This window comes from Temnothorax americanus, unplaced genomic scaffold, assembly GCF_048541705.1.
Source record: "Temnothorax americanus isolate GAGA-0224 unplaced genomic scaffold, ASM4854170v1 Scaffold81, whole genome shotgun sequence".
NCBI lineage: Eukaryota > Metazoa > Arthropoda > Insecta > Hymenoptera > Formicidae > Temnothorax > Temnothorax americanus.
Genome location: NW_027509804.1, coordinates 162,774 through 183,073, shown reverse-complemented (window position 1 = coordinate 183,073; position 20,300 = coordinate 162,774). Strand labels below are relative to the sequence as shown.

The 20,300-nt window shown below is 39.5% G+C and overlaps 1 protein-coding gene across 5 annotated transcripts in view; it reads right to left on the bottom strand.

Annotated features, from left to right (window-relative positions):
* Positions 1-1,839: 1,839 nt before the first annotated feature.
* The window catches only part of LOC143907461 (uncharacterized), a 34,840-nt gene continuing 16,379 nt past the window's right edge, over positions 1,840-20,300 (bottom strand). The window contains exons 1-4 of one of the 5 annotated variants that reach the window (XR_013259857.1): positions 10,227-10,241; positions 5,343-5,554; positions 2,533-5,103; positions 1,840-2,229 (exon numbers count right to left, since the gene is read on the bottom strand). Coding sequence is in view for 2 of the 5 variants with exons in the window: in XM_077424280.1 (XP_077280406.1) it covers positions 6,972-7,898 (927 nt within the window). In the remaining 3 variants the exon portion in view is untranslated. Of the gene's footprint in view, positions 2,230-2,532; positions 5,104-5,342; positions 9,391-10,226; positions 10,242-20,300 lie in introns of those variants that run through there. The other 4 variants (XM_077424280.1, XR_013259855.1, XR_013259856.1 and 1 more) reach the window with 4 other exon arrangements.

Sequence of the window (20,300 nt, the reverse complement as noted above, 5' to 3'; positions counted from 1 at the left end):
AATATTTACTGAAATATGCAAATCTAGGGGCAGATATATATCAGCTAATATTAAACATCGTATTTTCATACGCTATCATATTACGTATCAGTAAAATTGATACACTTTACATGAACTCGCATCTACCAGGCTGGAAAAATTAAGCATACGGCTCTCGTTCATGAGCCATAGATAAATACTTATCGCCAGACGCGCGGCGTGATATGAAAGTAACTTGGAACTGCGGGAAGATTACCTGATTTCAGAAGCACGTACAACTCGCGTAAAATTATGGGAATATCTATCTTGTAAGAATACATTTTTCAGTTGCGAAGGGGAGAGCTCCGCGCCGCGACCGGAGGATATCGACGCGGCTGGGTACAGAACAGGAACTTTTACTCGGGCATGAAATATAAGGGCGGCTGGAGTTTGAGGTCGTTTACTCGTTGATACGAGAAAGCTGGGTAGTATTTCGCGAGGAAACCGAGAAATATCTCCTAAACCTTAGTCCCCGGTCTAAAATCCGACACGTTTCTACTGTATCTCGCTCCCCTAAGCGCAACGCTGAGAAGAAGCGAATACTTAAATATATTAGGATTGAACGAACTATAAACGAGAGCAACTTTATTGAGCGATATATATGTGTGTAACTACAGAGACACTGATAGCTATACACGTGTTACGGTTATAAAGGGAGTATGACGCAATGAAAAACAGGAAATTGAAAAATTTTTCAATGCGTATATAGAATTATTATATCTTTGTCAACTGGAATCATTTGATCGTGTTACTGATTACATGCAAAATAATTTATTATTTGTTGAATAAGTGTGGCGTAACGAACCAATATTTACAAAATATGTAAAATAATTTATCTTTCCATTTTACCGATTCGATAATATTCTCTCTGTACCTCTGCGACCATAAATCTGCAAACAGATTTATGATACGTTACAAACTCGATTATTGCAAAATGGGAGTTACGTTGCAAACATTCGCGTTTCGTTTGTTACAAAAATACTCTTACAACGGCTCACTGGATAAATGATAAGAGCATATTACGTCAAGTCGCTATTATGCGTAAAGATCGCGTTCGGTGTTTTCGCCGTGATCGTATTATGGCATCATAACGATAACGTAATCAGCTAGTCGGGCATAACGATCGATAATTATCTTTCACTAAGTTGGCGGCCATAAGGAGCGACGTTTTATAGAGTTCCGTTGGATTGTGGTGTTATTACCTATACCGAACAACTATCCTGGGTAAATATTTTATGGAGCAGTTCAGTGGTAATGAAGGTGTTTACATGCGGGCAAGAAGGCGTCTCGCCGGGCGGTAGGTAATTAGGACACCCTCGTCTACCTACGCGATAGGCATTGCCAGAGGTAAATGCAACCGGGTGCACATGGAGCCGGGCGGTCGCGGCGGCGCACTCGTTATTTCGAGGCTTCCGCTCGTATAATGTATTAGCGTAATTAGCGTTATCAGATCCACAGACAACGAGGAGTCACTCGTTTATAGAATTGCTTGCAAAAACCGATGCGCGACCGATTCGAATCCCGCGCGGAAAAGTCGAACGTAACGAAATTACATTCGGGAAATTTATCGTGATAGCGCCGCGGTAAAGAGAACGCTTTAAAGTATCTCGCGCAGTTGTATTTCTCATTTGGAGGAAGAAAAATTAAAGTAACAAACGCATTTACGTTTATCCTTACAATGCACATTAAAAAACATTGTAATAATAATTAAATATACAATAATACAAGCTCATTAAATTTCAATAAATTTCTTTGCTTTCGATCGCTACATAATTTATATAATAGAAAACAGCGAGGAAAACAGGGTACAAAATGACAATGTTTAAATAATACTTAAATTTTTATTTGTCTTTTTATTACAAAATATACATACATCGTTTTATATCAGACTTGCTGGTTAGTTGCATGGCCAGTAATCATCTTACAGAAACAAACGAACGGTTGGTATCAGTAGGCATCATTTTCGAGTAGGTACACGTCAATACAAGTAGATGTCAATAAAAGTTATTTAGTTACATTATCTGTGAGGATTTCCTAATGAGGAAATCTAATCTTCGGGTTATAAGGTCCCTGACCAGGGAAAGTCGGGAAAGGTATCCAGCCACCTGGAGGCCGTCTCCTGACCGGAGGTACATACCCAAGGATCGCCATCACTGCCAAGAGCAGGGTGAAAATAAACAAGTAAAATTTCATATTGCGCTTTATATATTTCTGAAAGCAAAACATATACATATACATATACATATATACATAAATTTAAATATTGAGTTAGGTAGCACATTAGCACAGCAACATTGACGGCGTAATATATTTGAAACTGCTTTCAAGACATTCTAGTAAAAAACATATTAAAAGCACAAAAATATTTTACGTTGACTCAAAATTAATGTATATAATAAACAAAAAAATTATATATAACAAGAATTTATATTATTGAAAAAAGAGAAAATTATAACATATATTCTCTTTCTTTCTTTCATATATAAAATAAGTCAAAACATGTAAATAATATACCTTTTTTTTAACTTGGGTTTTCTCGTGAATATATTCACGAATGTGATCAACTGATGTCTTCTCACGCTTGCAAATTAGAGAAGTGTGACAGTATCATTTCCGAATGTCATTATATATACACTTACCAGCATATACATATATATACGCTTTCTCATTATGCACGCGCTTTATTTCGTTGACGGGAAGTACCGAATCTTATCTCACTCGTAACTGCAGTCAGCGATGTTCTTTTCATACTTATCAAGCGAGAGTGTGTATGTGCACGAGAGAAAAACACATTTCGCTCTCCGCATTTCACGACGCTTTCCCGAGTGTATGAGAGAATGTCTCGCGCGCGGAGGTAGAAATTCAAAGAAACTGGAATTACCGAAACGTGCGCGTGTGGGATGCGGGAACCCTCCGTTTAAACTTCTAATTTTTGTCCTGGTTCTCTCTGTCATTGTATATGTTTTTGTGGAAAGCAAATAACGTCAGGCGAACAGCAATAAGCAGATTTACGATGCGTTTGCCTCTCATAAATTTCCGCACCCCCATTTATTATCAATTTCATATTACCTTATTATATTTTATTTATTGCGTAATTCAGATTTATTCTCGAATTTTTACTATATAAATAAACAAAAATTAAAAAAAAAAAATCCCGGTGAAATAAGAGATCAAGGATTAAATTTTTGGTGCGCAAAATTTATTTATACGCTGCGTTCGTGTACACACGGTATCTCAGCGCGTAATTTCGCAAGGGAACCTCGCCCTTTATTTGATTCTCTTAGCGATCGGCAGATCGAACGTCGTCTCTCTCTTTCTCTCTCTCTCTCTCTCTCTCTCTCTCTCTCTCTCTCTCTCTCTGAGAATCTGCAGCGCCTTACCGCTACTCCCATAACCACCCTCGTTCCTGCAACCAACCCCCCTTTCCACCTGCACGATTGAACGTGAGCCCAACATCAGAATAAAACTACGACGAATTCTACCTCCATCACGTTAACGTTCCTCCTCCGTCTTCTATCGTAGAGACCATTTATTTCGATCGTAACCAATGTCGTTTCGCAGTTCACTTCAAAGTGGAACGGCCTGCCTCTATCGCCATGGTAAAACGCGACGTCATTGACGTTACAAGATGATTCATACTAAACCAGTGGCCTATTTCTTTGGCCGGAGGAACATTTACTATTAAGGCTGACATATTACATTAGACAAGAGCGCAGCGTTAAGTTAATGGTCCAGTTACATTAATATTCGAAATCTTGATCGAACAATCTTAAGCTATTAACACATTCCGCAGAAAAATTGTGCAAAAATTAAATTAAATTTTACAAAAATTAAACGTTTATCGATTAAAATAATTTTTGTTCAGATTGATAAATCCATATTGACCTCTCGCGATCATAAAAACAATTCTCTTCAGCTAATCGTTTTGTTTTTAGGTAAAGAGATGAGAAATGTTTTATTTATAATAACAGCGGTACGTTAAAGTAGCTAATGCTAATGTATGAAATAAAATGCAAAATCGAAGCAAGCACAGAAATGGACCACGGAAATCTGTACGAGATATGCTACGGTCTGCTTTTGAAAGGCACTGAGTTATCATTGAAAGGTCTCTCTCTCTCTCTCTCTCTCTCTCTCGTGCGCGCGCGCGCAGGCACGCTAGTCCTTCAGAGCTTACAAAAATCACCTCCAGTAGTAAATATTCATGTCGCACAAGGCGTTGCTTTGACTCCGTATGACAAAGCATTTACCCAGTTTCGAAAGTGAGTCGCTTTATCTTCGAGCATATTTTTATGACAGATCCTAAGCGTACGGATTTACGAGCAGATACAGAACTTACTGCTAGACACATCTCGATCTCTGACTTCACAACCGTTGAGACAATATCCATAAATTATCGTATCCTTTTTTTATTAAAAAGAAAATTTATCGGTTACTTCAATATAGTCATTGATTAACGATTCGTGATATCATGCCCGACTATTTGCTTGAACTGACACACACGTACCTTACATGTACATGATTATATTATACCGTTGAGGGAAACGCGCTACTCATTACAACACGATTTATATCGACCGCTTATTACAAATTCTGCATTATAACGGATATCATTTCGACACTTTTACTGCGATATTATCTCATTATATTGCAACATTTAATGCAACATCTCTTGCTTTTAATAACACGTATTCAAAAGTAGGGTATAGTAGTGGAATAAAAAAAATCGTGGAGTTTATTTCAAACGAGTTTACTCAAAACTCATTAACTTGTTATATAACATTATAAAATTACGTAGCGTACGATGATACTACTGCGTAATACGCATAATATAAAGTTTCTTGTTAACGTTAATTGCTTTACACGTTGAAATATTTACGTCACGTGCGAGGGAGATTATCGTAGCATAGTGTTTAAGATGACGGCAGTCGGTGCATTAGAGCTAGTTTGCGCAGGTGAATCTGCGTATTGTTTTTCTTCTTTTGCTTCCGTAGTCTGTTTAACGGTATTGTGAACGCCTCCGCCGTCACTATTACCAGTAGTAATAGACTGATGATGTACAAGCCCAATCTCATATTGGATACAGTTCTGGAAAAAAAAAAATACATATTTTTTTTATAAAGCAACGTCAGTATCTAACTTATACGTAAATTATGAAAATGTCAATTTTTACTTTTTTTTTACTACAGTTGCCCGTAGCTTATTACAATTGTAAAATTGCAAAATATTGTTTTATAATTGAAATTCGAAACGTCATCTATTTTCAAAAAGAAAAGACAAGTTTTTTATACGACAGTCAATAAAATTGATTGATATCATTGACTTACAGATTTTCCACGTATAATCAAATAACGCCGTGCCACTCTGTCGTCTGGACAAATCTTGCGAACCGCCGAGTTTAATCAACGAACTTTGAGATAATGTTATTTCAGGACCAGGATTGATGTTTCATGGGTGGCCAGAGCTTGACTGGGCCAACACTTGACAGCTTCCCAAGCCTATACCATTCAATCTCGCGGTTGTGCCCCTGCCCCTGGTACTGCGCAACGTGACGAATGCATATTTATTTCGCATAAAGGTCCCCTCGTCTCCAACAGGCGTTTTATTCGCTAACAAGCGAATGTGCTCGTCCAATTTAGTCAATTCGGTTCCCGCGTGCACTCTTACGCACGTAAGAATGGATTACACTTACATTGATACGAATTATATCCGGTGATTTAGTTATAAAAGAATGAAAAAGAATAAAGAAGCACACGTTGATCACGGGTATATTATTTTTTTCGCATATAATTAAATCGGTATCAAATCGCATGAATTTCTAATCAGAGCGGAAATCACGAACGTCCATAATATTATCTGTCAATATTTGACGTCGTGGCGCCGAATAGTTGCGGTAGGCTGATACAATAGTCGAATTGTGATGGTATAACGCGCGCATCCATACGTTCTGCGGATTTGTTATCGCGGATCAAACAAATATCATGCATGAGTGCAGTTTGGACATGACACGTCATATCGCGTTTCTAACACACCACGCACACACAATATATGTATAGGTATATATATTGTTATTATTAATTATTATTTACTTCGTGACAAGGTTTGTATCGACTGATGAGATATATTGTAAACGTGTATGTGTGTGTGTATTATCTATGTGTGCATGTGTGTGTATATATAAGGTGTTTCAGGACAGCTGAATAAAACTTCAGGGTCTTCACTCAAAAAAAATATTTTGCTAATGTAGGTAGATTTTTGATATCACAACAAAAATTTACCGCTATTTTTTGTATCTGCTAGAATATATCCACATACAGAATTTATAGCAGTAACATTCTAGTAATATCTGTTTGTCGTTCAGCCGGAACGATGCGTATTTTCCGGGGCGCATCGTTACATCACCCCTCCTCTATAAAAGGCGTGAATTCGGCGCTTCTCGTTTGCTTTTTGATTTCTCGTATGCTCCGTACGGTGCCCGTCCGATTAAATCGGATGTGCCACCGTTTTCCTCTTGACCGCATCTTATGTTGCCGGGAGACATGCGCGTGGAAATGAGGGACCACTATAACGTGCCCGGGTTCTACCTCCACCGGAATTGGCGGAGGTAGCTCGGGTCCTACGGCCCTCAGCGGTGGAGTGTTGACCGGTGCTGGCTGCGGCGGCGGTGGCGTCGGAGCTGGTTCTCGCGGTGGTGTTGACGAGCTGGTAGCCGGTCCGGTCGATGCTTTCTGGCGGACGTTTTCTTTCACGCGAATGTGGTGGGGGGTTTTGTTGGCCGGTCCGGTCACTCGGTCGAAGCACGGGAGTTCCTTTGCGAGGAATTCCCGGAGCCTTTCTTCTTCGGTCGGGGTCCGGGGCACTATGCCTTCGGTCGTTGTGGTGGCGGGTGTCCGATCGCGGGAGTTCGGCGTCTTTGACGCCGGTATAGCCTGGCCTAATAGCTTCGCCCAGAAATCTTAGCCGGCCGTGCGGATCGGTAACCGGACGCGGTCGGGCAGCGTTATGTGTTGCCCATTGGCTAGCTGTACTTCTTCTTCCGGGGTTACGGGGAAGCCGAGGGTCTGCGCGAGTTGGGCGGTGTGCTCGTTGACGAACGAGATTTCCGATCCGGTATCTAGGAGAGCTTCTAGCGGGCGGTCGCAGATACTAGTTTTTAGGTGCGGCCGGGGCGTGAATTTTACGGGAAGGATCGGCCACCCGGCCGGAGTTTCCGCGGTCCCGGTTTCGTTTCCCGCCAGCGGGTGGCAATCCTTTGTCAGGACGCCGTCCTTGCCGCATCGTGAGCAAAATTTCTGGGCGGGGCGTCGACAGTCGAAGCGCGTGTGCCCCCGTTGCTTGCAACGCCAGCAACACTCGCCTCGATTATAAACGTCGGCGGTTTTCGCGGTGGTCCGTTTTTTTCGGTTTTGTTGCAATCGTTCGAAGTCGCCCGCTTGTTGTTGCAAATCCCGGGGACTGCGTACATCGCTTCGCCAAATACGGTTCTGATAATCAGGGTGCAGGTTCTCATAACGCTGCTCGACCTGTTCTTCGGTCGAGTAGCCCCCTGCCTTCCGCATGAGTGCGGGCATCTGCGTTGCGTATTTTATGTACGGCTCCCTCTTCTTTTGCATTTGGTCGCGAATCTCGTTTATTAACTGCAACCGATATCGTCGCGGCAGAAACGTATCTTTGAAGTCGGCTATGAATTCCGCCCAGCTATTCCAATTGTCGCGATTGTTTCGGCACCACAGTAGTGCGTCCCCCCGAAGTAATTCGGGCAGTTCGCGTAGCCAGTGCGCGTCGGAAAACTCGTAGGCGGCCCGCAGTTCGTCTATACGTTCCAAAAACGACCACGGGTCCTTCCCTTCGAAATGTAATCCCCATTTTCCCATTTGGTTCATAATATGCGTAGATGTGTTACTCGGGGGGTTGGCGGGATTATCGTCATCGATGATGCTGGAATCTCTGACGGTATAGTTAGGTTCGGATGGCAGGGGGCAGGTGCTGCGGTTGCTTCAAACATTTCAGGATTTTCATGAATTTATTCAATCGCTATCGGAGATCGTCACTGCTGCTCTCGGTGTTTAGCCCGAGCATTTGTAACTCGTTCACTAGATCGCTCTTACTAAGCCGGTAATAATATTCCTTCATTTTGCCGTGTTCCTGGATCTGTTTCTTATGGTCAGGTCCGTGTTCGGGCGCCATAAAACAATCTGTCTTCGAAGCGCAGATTCAGCTCGCGGCGGGTCTGGGTTCGGAGAAGGCGCGGAGGAACAAGCGGGTTTAAGAATGGCAAAACGAAGGCTTATTATAAAGTGGAATTAGGTTTATTACACAATAATCCGATGGTCCTTAAGAGAGTCATAGTTACTCCCGCCGTTTACCCGCGCTTGCTTGAATTTCTTCATGTTGACATTTGGAGCACTGGGCAGAAATCACATATATTGCGTCAACACCCGCGAGGGCCATCGCAATCGATTAGCGCGATGCGTACGGGGTGGAGACGGTTTTTCGCGGTTCGCAGGTCGAATCGCGTGACAACTGATTGGAGCCGGTTTTCCCGATGCTGCGGATCGGAGCGCGTAACAATGGTGCGAAGCGCGGACGCGGAGTTAAGATCGCGCGAGATCCCGTTCGGATGGACGGAGTGCGGAATCTGCCGAGACGCACTCGACGGAGGTAGAGGACGGAGTCTCTACCCCGGCTGTAGGCTGGAACGAAGGAATAAATTCGGATCTCTCTCGAGCCGGCTACCGAGAAACACTCGGTGGAGACAGAGAGCGGATTCTCTACCCCGGCGGTGAGCTTGTTCAAAGGGCTCGATCGACAATGAGGAATTCGCCGAGACGCACTCGGCGGAGACAGAGAACGAATCCTCTACCCCGGCTTGATAGCTGTGGTGATGTGTCGGGAATCGGTTGGTCGCCGAGACGCACTCGACGGAGACAGAGAAGCGGGATTTCTTTACCCCGGCTGATAGCTAGGCTCAAGATTCAGCGGAGATGATAGGTATGAGCTAGTGCTGGATCACGGCGGAATTTAATAATTATTAACAATCCGCGGGTTTATATACCCCGCGGATCGGCGACGCTGGTAGTGGGGGATGATGCCGGCGCACGCGAGCGTCGGGTTTTTACGACGTGGTCCGGAGACGCTCGACGCCGCAATCGCGCTCGGCGGTGTGCGGGCGACGTCGGCTTCGCTCGGCTTGTGAGCCGGTGCCCCGGATCGCGAGTTCGTTATAGGACGATTCTAACAATACAATGTTTAAAAAAAAAAGAAGGTGGGCACACCGTCGTGCCCGTTCCTCGCCCGGCGGATGGTCGGCCGGGCAGCATCGGCTTGTCGTTCAGCCGGAACGATGCGTATTTTCTGGGGCGCATCGTTACAAACTTAAAAGTAAGTTGTCTCTTGACATCGCGAATGAGACCCGTAGTTCCATCTCTAATTTAGTATATAACTTCTTAACTAAAAATAAACACATGGATTATATGAGTAGATATATTTCTAGTGAATTTGACAAATGAAGAAAGTTTTTGCACAACGATAAAGATATTTTCGTTGCCAACGCTGATAAAGGACAAGTTACGGTAGTAATGAATAAAAATACATACATAAATTAGATGAAAGAGTTACTTAATGATCCAACCACTTACAAAAATTGAAAAAAGACCCTATCAAGTATAACAACTAAACAGCATATAACAACTAAACTTAATAATTTAATCAAATCGTGGCTTGACCTTGAAATTATTAATGATCGCATTTATAGACGTTTGCATTGCACGAATGGGAATCTTCCGAGGGTTGCCGAAAATACATAAAAAGGGTTATCCACTACGCATTATTGTATCAACACTTTGAAACCTTTTACATAACGTAGCTACTTTTTTTCACGACATTTTACACAAGTCTGTCCCTAAACCTAACTCTTTCATAAGAGATAGCTGGTCATTTGTTTAAAAAATTCAAAACCTGACAATTCTACCTGACGAATTATTGATTTCGCTTGACATCACAGCACTTTTTACTAACATTTCTATAGAATTAGTATTAAAAAGTATCGAAAAAAGATGGAATTACATCTCACAGTTGACCACATTTAGCCTACCGCAGTTCCTACGCGCCATAGAATTAATTTTGAGTTCCACCAGTTTCATGTTTGACGGACAGATTTATAAGCAGATCTTCGGCAGCCCTATGGGTTCTCCACTCTCCCCCATACTTACTGATATAGTCATGGATGACTTAGAAACATTCTGCAGCACTCTAAAATTTAAAATGTCCACATTCTTCAGATATGTTGACGATATATTTGCGATTATTCCAAGAACGAACATTGACGAAATACCCACGACTGAAATTTACTTATAAAATTGAAAATAATGAGCTGAATTTCTTAGACACAACTATTCTCAGAAATGGTAACACATTAATTACAAATTGGTATCGAAAACCAACCTTTTCTGAACGGTACATTAATTATTTCTCGAATCATTCTCTAAACTACAAAAGAAATTTGATTACTGGTTTCGTGGATCGTGCGGTCTCCCAAGCAGCAAAGCAGGGCATCTTAACCAAACCAAAATCAGATTGCCCTAATTAAGTGAAGAATTACCAACTTTCGACATAAAAAATGTCTTAAAAATCAAATAGCGTTTGAAGTCTTAAGTACAGGTTGAAAATTACGTAGTTCAAACCTACAAAATGCCTTCAAAGTTTAATGACTTTAAAGTTATACAATAGGTTGTAAATGACTAAATTTTGATCAAAGGTATGCCTTCAAAGTCGATTCAACTTATAAGTCAAAATTAGACCCCCGTTTGAAGGAAATGTGACCTGGTTGTATTAACTAATTTCAATTTCGTAGGCGATATGACTTAATTGGTCAGGATTACCTAATTTTTACCATATATAAGTCTTGTGTGTTTGACTTGACTGATAGAGAATATTTTAGGCGCGAAATAAACCTCGCGGCCGTACTACGAGTTAACTACAAAGTTGAGATTACCACGGAAAATGACCTATAAGGGAAATTGGTCCGAGTTTAGGTCGAAATGCCCAGCAAAATTGCCTTGAGAGTTAGTTATTGGTCTTGGACCTTAAATTATTGAAAGTTACCATAACCTATCTATAATTATTGCACGTATCGATTCCTGTTTGCTGATAAATAATTATCCATTTTGTAAGACCTTTTGTAAGACGCATTATCGAAGAAAATAAAATTGTTCCTCATCGATAAATGAATAAATCGAGGTTAACGCCCGACACACACTAATATCTTCCTACTGTATTTTTCTCATTGTACAAGGCTTGCGATCGTTATGCTAGGAAACGCAAACACACGGGAATTAATTCGGCGCTCGTCACCCGGGGGGATGAGATTTTTCAAGAAGTTACGAAGTACAGAAGAAACTCTCTATACTGTAATAAATAGAATAATCGAGACGATTCGCGCGAGCAACAGCGAATTTGCGAGAAAGAGTCGTTACAGAACAAAACACGTTCGCACTCGACCGCGTCACACGGTGAACTCATGATCAATGTTTACGTTCGCGGCACAGCCGACCGGCATTTCTCGATATATCGATCCACAGATCTCGAAGCACGCCGTATCTCGAAGTCGATCTTTGAAGTCAATTTAACTTATAAATAGGGAAATCAAACTTATTAGTCAAAATGCCTTATTGATCGACAAGACGATTTTAAAGTCAACGACTTTGAAGTAAAAATGCCCTAATTAAGGAAATCTGCCCTCAAAATTTAGTATTTGGTTTTCACAGTAGAGAAATTCGACTTACAGGTCGAAATTCAGACGAAAACGTTAAATCAGCCATTATTATGAGAACCAGTATGTCTGCCATGATACATCAAAACGCTTTCTAAAATTATAGGCATTATAAAATAAATTATATTATATCTCTCAGAGTAACTAAGAATTGAAAAAAAATCTATTTTGCGATACTTTTCACGTTAGGTGCAAGATTAAAATATTTTTATTGTGCTAAATGCAAAAAATATTATTGCTAAATAATTAACGATTAATTAATAATTGCTTAAATTATTTATTTTCGACATCGCGTTGCTTTTAACGAAGTAAATAAAATTCTGTACAAAAATTTTCTTTCGCACTTATATTTCTGTTACATGTCACACGATATTCAGTTTCAAAACCGACGTAGTGGTGGACTCTATTAATATTTTACTCCGAGTTTCCATGGCTGGTTTGAACCATATGCTATGACTGTAGCATAGACCCGTCTTGGTAGAACTAATATGGAATATATATTTTTTTGTGATGTGCAGCGCTGCCATCTACTAGATGTCTCAAAGACAAAAGTTAGGTCGAAGAGAGGGCACAAATTGGTCAAAATTACCAAAATATTACCGATATTCGACCTTCTGATAGGTCCATTTCACCGAATCAGACTATGACTTATAAGGCGAAATGCCTTGCATTACCTAATTTCAACCGTAAAATTACTTCAACTTTATTCCCCATTTACCTTCTTTCGACGTCGATTCGACGTAAGTTGGGCTTGGTCGAACAGACTTTTGAACCTATCAGAAGGTCGAATAAACGTAATTTCGCCCTATTTTGCTGCTTGGGCTTACTGTCTGACAAAAGGTTCCATATGACTAACATTAAAATTGTAAAAGAAATTCTAGAAAACAATTGTTACCCGACACAAGTTATCAATAAGTGCATCAGTCAACGATTGAAAGAGATAAAATATCGCGATGTCACACCTGATGCAAATAATAACATATGACGATAATATGAGAAATTTTTTAACCATCCCTTGCCTACATAAAAAATTACAGCGAAAATATCCGCAATATTTTAATCAACCGCGGCTTTGATGTCGTGTATACTGTACCTAAGAAGCTCAATAATGTTATTAGAAGGGGAAAAGACAGACTGGATGACATGAAACAGACGGAATTAATTTATAAAATTGACTGTTTAGACTGCGACGCGACGTATATAGGACAAACGAAAAGACATCTCGAAACTCAAATTAAGGAACATAAATCCGACGTAAGGAAGCATGCCAGCAATCACTCCGTGATAAGTAAACATCGGCTTGAATTAAATCATGATTTCAATTAGTCTGGTACAAACATTTTACATAAAGAAAAACACATTAAAAAGAGAGAAATCGCTGAGATGTTTTTAATTAAAAAACACAATCATACGATCAACCTTCAAAAAGACACAGAGAACCTGACAGCAATATATTACAAAATAATAGGGGCTACCTAACCAACCTCAATTTGTCATAAACTATTATTGTTTATTAGATATTGCTCATTGTGTTGCTTGTAACTGAGGCGTGCAGACTGCAGACGTGCTTCCTTGATACAATCGATTTTACATTTTAATAATTGACCACGTTTTATCACCGCATAACGCACAAAACTTGTAAGTTATTAATTTTTCTTTTCTTTTTAATCTATGAATTCATATAGTTATTTGTAGCTTATACAAATTCCGCGTTCTGTTTCTTTATAGTCTTTAGATCTGACGTGCAGGCACACTGTCGTGACTAGCGAAAGTCTTTGTTAGAACATTATATACTTGAAAAGGACTCGAATTAGAATCGAAACGTTGCGGCGTCGTGACTTATTAATGCGAAGATTGCCATTTATAGTCAATAAAACCTCATTACTGTAACTTATTTTTGTATGCAGCTAAACTAATTATATAGCTTTTTAGCGTACCTATGTACTCTAATATTAAGGAGTGTATTCAATTTAGAAAAAGAGAGGCATGTTGGCCAATATAGTTATCTCTTTCTGTTCACGAATGATAGAAAAGATCAAATTACTACGGCTATAAGCTGTACCTACCTCTCTGATTCGGGATTCCGTTCATAGTAATTATTTGGCCTTTCATCATTCGTGTACAGAAAGAAATAAATAATCTAGCCACTGGCCTACGTACTTTTTCTTTTAAATAATAGTGTCATAATGATTAATCATGTCATTACTATCTGGCGTGATTATAATGAACACGAAATGTATAACAAAAACTTTACAGAGTACTTTATAATCAACACTTTTTTAGCAACAATTGTTTTACGAAAACGTGCAAGCGCATTTCGCTGCCCACTGAACACTGATCCAGCACAGACTTGCATGCGTAACAGTTGACCGCGAAAAATTAAAAAAAAAACTAGACAAATTGGGCGCGTTATACAATCATGTTAGGCATGAGGATCATATATTTATTTGTCTCTCACCGTTAATCTTTTCTGTTTACCATGGTCAAACTTTATAACAAGTATGTTTGGTTTATGGATATAACATGGATAGACGTCACAGAAAAACTTTCTTTCTAAATTTTACTAATAGTTCAGATAAATTCAGTCTCTGTCACTAATTGTAAAAAATATGTGATATCACAGTATTTGCTAATCATTTATCTACCTTAGTTAAACTTTCGCACCTAGAAAATTTTTGTTGTAGTTGCAAGACCATTTTTTTTATTGAGTGTATAGGAAATTGAATTTGAAAAAAAAAAGTTTTTATAAACATAGGTCCGGAAACGCCTCATTAAAAAGTTATAGCTAATAAACTTCGTAAAATCACGTTTTTTTTTATAATTTTTAAAAATAACTAAAATTATCCTTTAGTCATTTGAAAAAAGGAACAAAATAAATCTGATAGGTAATTAAATAACAAACTAAAATTTACATCAATTTTATTTAATTCTGATGAGGCGTTCAAAAGAAAATGAGCTTAAAACAACAACAAACAAAACAATTTCCGTCGCCAGCAAATAATTCAAAATAAATCGTTTTATTTCGACTTAACTGGCCAATTGATACAAGGAATTCGGTCGAAACGTCGTGCAATCCTTGTATCAATTGGCCAGTTGGGTCGAAATAAAACGACTTATTTTAAAACAACAACAAAAAAGCAGAAACTTTAGGGTCTTATAGGAAACTAGCTGGTTACCCGGCTTCGCCCCGGAGAACATATGTAATAAGACACGCAAATAGTCCCTCTCTCTCCCCCTCTCTTTCTCTCTCTCTCTCTCTCCCTCTCTCTCTCTCTCTCTCTCTCTCCCTCTCTCTCTCTCTCTCTCTCTCTCTTCCTCTCCCTCTCTTTCTCTCCCTTTCTCCCTTTCTCCCTTTCTCTCTTCCTCTCCTTTTCTCCCTTTCTCTCTCTCTCTTTCCTTCTCCCCCTCCCTCTCTCTCTCCCCTTTTCTGGAAAATTTCGTAACCGATTTCCAAAAAGATACCGGTTCCCAAAAAGATCGGTAACAAAAAACTATACAGTTTATAGCACTTCCCGAGAAATTCTATCCCTGTTTTTATATACAATTCTTTAAAATTCGATCAATTATCTCCCGAAAAATTCGTCAAACTTCTGATACCAGTTTCCAAAGAAATCAGTAACGAAAAATTATATACTTTATAGCACTCCCCGGGAAATTCAACCCCTACTTTATGTACAATTCTTTGAAATTCGGTCATTTGGAACCGGTTTCCAAAAAGATCGGTAACAAAAAATAGTACATTTTATAGCACTCCCCGGGAAATTCTACCCCTACTTCATGTATAATTCTTTGAAATTTAATCAATTATTTCCCGAAAAATTGGAAAAATTAAAAAAACCGGTTTCCAAAAAGATCGGTAACAAAAACTGTACACATCATGGCGCTTCTCGTAAAATTCTACCCCTACTTCATATACAATTCTTTGCGATTCGGTCAATTAGTTCCCGAAAAATTGGAAAAATTTCTCATACCGGCTTCCAAAAAGATTGGTAGCGAAAAATTATACACTTCATATCACTCCCCGGAAAATTCTATCCCTGTTTCATATATAATTCTTTGAGATTCCGTCAATTATTTCCCGAAAAATTGAAGAAATTAGAAAAACCAGTTTCCAGAATATCGGTAACAAAAAACTATACAGCCTATAGCACTCCCCTGGAAATTCTACCCCTACTTCATATACAATACTTTTAAAATCGGTCAAATAGTTTCTAAGATTACTCCGAACAACAATACAAACTTTTCCCTTTTATATAATAAAAGTAGAGATTAAATTTGAAACAAAAAAGTTTTTTTATTGATCTGATCTGGAACATCCTGTACACACGTTTGCGATGTATCTCAGGCGATACAAACCTTATCAGCGAAATAAATAATAAAGACGCGTAGTGTTCTCGACCAATAAATCGTAGGGCGATGATATTTGTGGAACTTTTCCATAGGTGCCCGCGATCCGACGATCCTGAGTTTCCCCGACAGGCGCGCGTTTATATATCTATCTACGGAAAAACGTGACGAGTATCATCGACTTTGGAAAACACTTTCGTCCAGGCGCGCTGCAGTTTCCCAGCGACAGCTTTTGCGAGAGCGGTAGCGACCCTACGTTACGTCAAGAACGCGCATTCGACGCGGAAACGTCTACCCCGGCCGATAGAAATCGACGGGCGAGAAAGAGAGTGTAAGGGGGAGGGAAAGGAAAAGAGAGAGAGAGAGAGAGAGAGAGAGAGAGAGGGCGGAAATGCAGAAAGGGGATCGAATACAACCGTGAGAAAGACAGGGAGGTGAAACGACGACGTTCGCTATACGTGGTCTGAAACTGGCAGGCGAAAGAGGGGTGGGAGAGGGTGAGCGGTTCCCTCGGGAGCTTGCTCGGCTCCCGCGCGTTACGGCGCGCCGTCTCCACGGCGCGATCTATCGCCCCACACACATTGACCGCCACTCCATTATCAGGATAGTAATGCCGTAACCCCGTATCCATAACCCTGCCCTACTCGTGTCGCTCTACGCCTTTACTTCATCCGAGAATCCACCGCGCTAGCCCGCCCTTTTGTTAGTTTATCGGAACAACCCTTCGTTACAACCGTCCGGGAGAGAGAGAGAGAGAGAGAGAGAGAGAGAGAGAGAGAGAGAGAGAGAGAAAATAATCGTTGCCGTTAATTTTCAACGCAATATCTATAGGGATACGGTCTCTATGTTAAAAATGAATTTCCTTCTTGAATTTATCCTTTTAAGAAAGATTCATTTACGGAAATTGCTACTTGAACTTCTCTTTGAATAAAAAATTACGCTAAATACGTTCACTGTTTCAACATTCGAATTGTAAAAGCAAATATACTGTGCCGTACTTCATGAATTTTTGATCGAAATACGTGAGTAGTCATGCGCGCATTGTGCGCACAGTCGCGATAAATATTTAGCAAATTTACTGCCATCGGCACAATATTGGTTTTTTTCTTCGGCCTCTCGTTTGCGGCTGCAACCGTTTGGTCCTCGTTGCGAAGAATGATCATGATAACGCGAAAAGTATCACAGATAACGGAATTAATAAAAGGTAGCCGATAGTAGAAAAGATATATATAGGATAAAATTTCGCATTTGCATAGAAATACATAAATTTTTGTTCAGCTTCTTTTATATCGTCGAAACGTCATTAAAATTTATTTCAATTTCATAAACTCAAATATTATATTTTAATGTAGTCTATTTTATTGCATTATTCGTAAATTCCTTATTTGAATTTCCGAGGATATTAATTTATATTATTGCGCATTGTAGAATGCAAAAACAAATGTGCAATATCAATACCGTAAAATGTAATAAAGTGAAAAAAAATGTAATACTTTTTCGAGCTCGTGAAAAACTAGCGGTAGCAGGTCCGCAAGTTGCTCACAAACGCGTCTTGCAGCTTTTGGTTGCGAGGATGCCCGAATTAATTACAGGCCACTTCTGACCTAACGACAAACTAGAGAGAGAGAATCCGTTGCAGCTATAATTAAATTATATATAACTACCTCAACAGTTGCAAAGTTAAGAGAACCGTTTTCTACAAACTACGAAGAAAATTTGTAAAGAAACTTTACCGTAAAAAAGTTATTTTTACTTAAATTTAAAGGAAATATCCAAAATTATGTAAAATATTATTTCGAATATTTGCTTTATATTTAAATAACATTTATGTTGCAAGAGAATATTATCTTGTACATTTTGTATCATTTTACATCCAAATACAATTTACAATTTAACAATTTTTTTATGAAGAGCGTATAAATCAATAATGATAAAAGTGTGTAAACAATTTGATGTTATTCAAATCTCTGTTTACTTATTGTCTTCTTTTTTTTCTATGTTCTATATTTGACAAACACACGTGTGCTCGACATTTGTCCTACATGATTACCACGATTCCTTCTGATTTACTAAAAAAAAGTGCTGTCTTTCTCCTGAAAATAACGCTATTTCCTGCGAATGGCGTAAAGGGAATCACTTCGATCGGTTATACCAGTATCGAAACGATCTTCTCGCTTCATACAATTTTGCGAGATGCCCGTCCCAGATCGCAAGAGTACGCGCGCGAACTCGCGTCAGAATATGTCTCGGCGTTTCTCACGAACAGCGCGCCATCCGCATCCCGATCACGTAGCTCAGGAAATCTCAACAGATAGAGGCAAGCCGGAGCATGGACTCGTCCCAAGCAGCTCGAATGGGAATACACCTTCGTTCCCCGGCGCGTAGAGAAGACGCCCGACAGCTCAACTCTATCGCGAATGAGGGACCGCGTCAGCGACTTTCGGGATAAGATGCGCGCACCGAGAGTTCGAGGTATTTCGATTTTCGCAAGTTTGGGCAACATCGCGCGAGGTAACGGTTCATTTAGATTTACGACGGATAACTCTATATATTTACTCATGAATGCTCGGCTTTATTAAGTCATACTGTTTCTACAATGGTTTCAATCACTACTAATCCAACAAACAGAGAGAAAAGGACCAGAGAGAAAATGCATCACTTTGACATTAGTTAGCGTGAAGTGTTAAGCGTTGATACTAATACTAGCGGTTTAATTATTTAATCAAATTTTAAAGAGATTAATTTTATTTCATCATGTTTTTTATGATAAATTTTTAAGATATTTTTCAAACTACGGAAAAAATTTGAAAAGAAATTTTACTATATTATATAAAAAATCATTTTTACTTAAAGGATATATCCAAAATAATGTGTAGAATATAATAATATAATTTTATACACTTTGTATTATTTTACAATCCAAATGCAATTTGCAACTTAGCAAGACAATTTTTTAATAAAAAACATAAATCAATAATGTTACAAAGAAGTATATGCTACCAATTTGATGTTATTCAAATCTCTTGTAACTTAACGTCTTATTTCTATATTTCGACAAACACATGTGTACTCCACATTTGTCCTACATGATTATCACGATTCTTTCGAAACTTGACTTAACGTTATAAAAACTTCAAAACTAATAAATAACGAGATGTTCTTACTACTTCTTACGGAAATCGTCAATTAGCCCGTACTCTTATCGCTCTAAATATATAGCTGCCTAATCCTCACCTTATGAATATATTGGCGTTTTTCATCTTAAACGAATAAAACACGGATCAAATTGTATAGAGACGCGGAGTGAACAATACCTCTCCATGATGCGCGCAATTGCTTCCGTGCATGCGACTTTTATTAGATACATCATGAAAGCTTTATTTTAGCGAATCGTGCAGAACGTCTACTTGCATGTCCAGGTTTATGATCACAATTGATTCCTGCTCCGTTTCCCTCCTCTTTCTCTCTTTCTCATGCGACCGGAATACGTCGATAAGACATTACTCAAAGGCAAAACGTGATCGAGATACAGCTGCGGCAACCGTCGGCGATTTATAGCGGGACAAATACAGATGGGAAACTTTTCGAGGCGTAAGACGTCGGGGGAAAATGCTTTCGGCTTTCGACAGGCTCTTTTTACCGGCCCGTCTTACCTCACGTCCGTCGTGCATGTAAAAGTAATAATGGGAAATCGAGCGAGAATGCGTCCGTTCAATTTCTCACGCAACCGCTGATACTGTCGTACCGCGCCGCACGGATCAGAACAAGCTGGCATAAAAATGAAACGACGAGAGAGAAAGGAAGGTGTAAAGGTGATTTCAATGTAACGCCCATTGCGCGACGTTTTAGGACAATTTAGACGGAAAGAAAAGAAGGTAGTTAATTCCGTAACATTAAGAATTATCTCGGACGTATTCTGGTGCCAGATGAAGACAGATACCGGGCGATCTATCCCCCGCTAACGCGTGAGCTTATATGCGAGAGATTTGCGATGCCAAGATAAAAGAAGAATAAAGCCAGACAGTTAATAATATCAACAAAGTTATAATTGGATATACGTACTTTAGCCAGAACATTTTTGATGGGAAAATTATGCGAACGCAAGGGATAAGAAAAATGTTACGTAACAAATCAAATAAAGTAATCGTTAAAAGCATTAGGGAAGTAC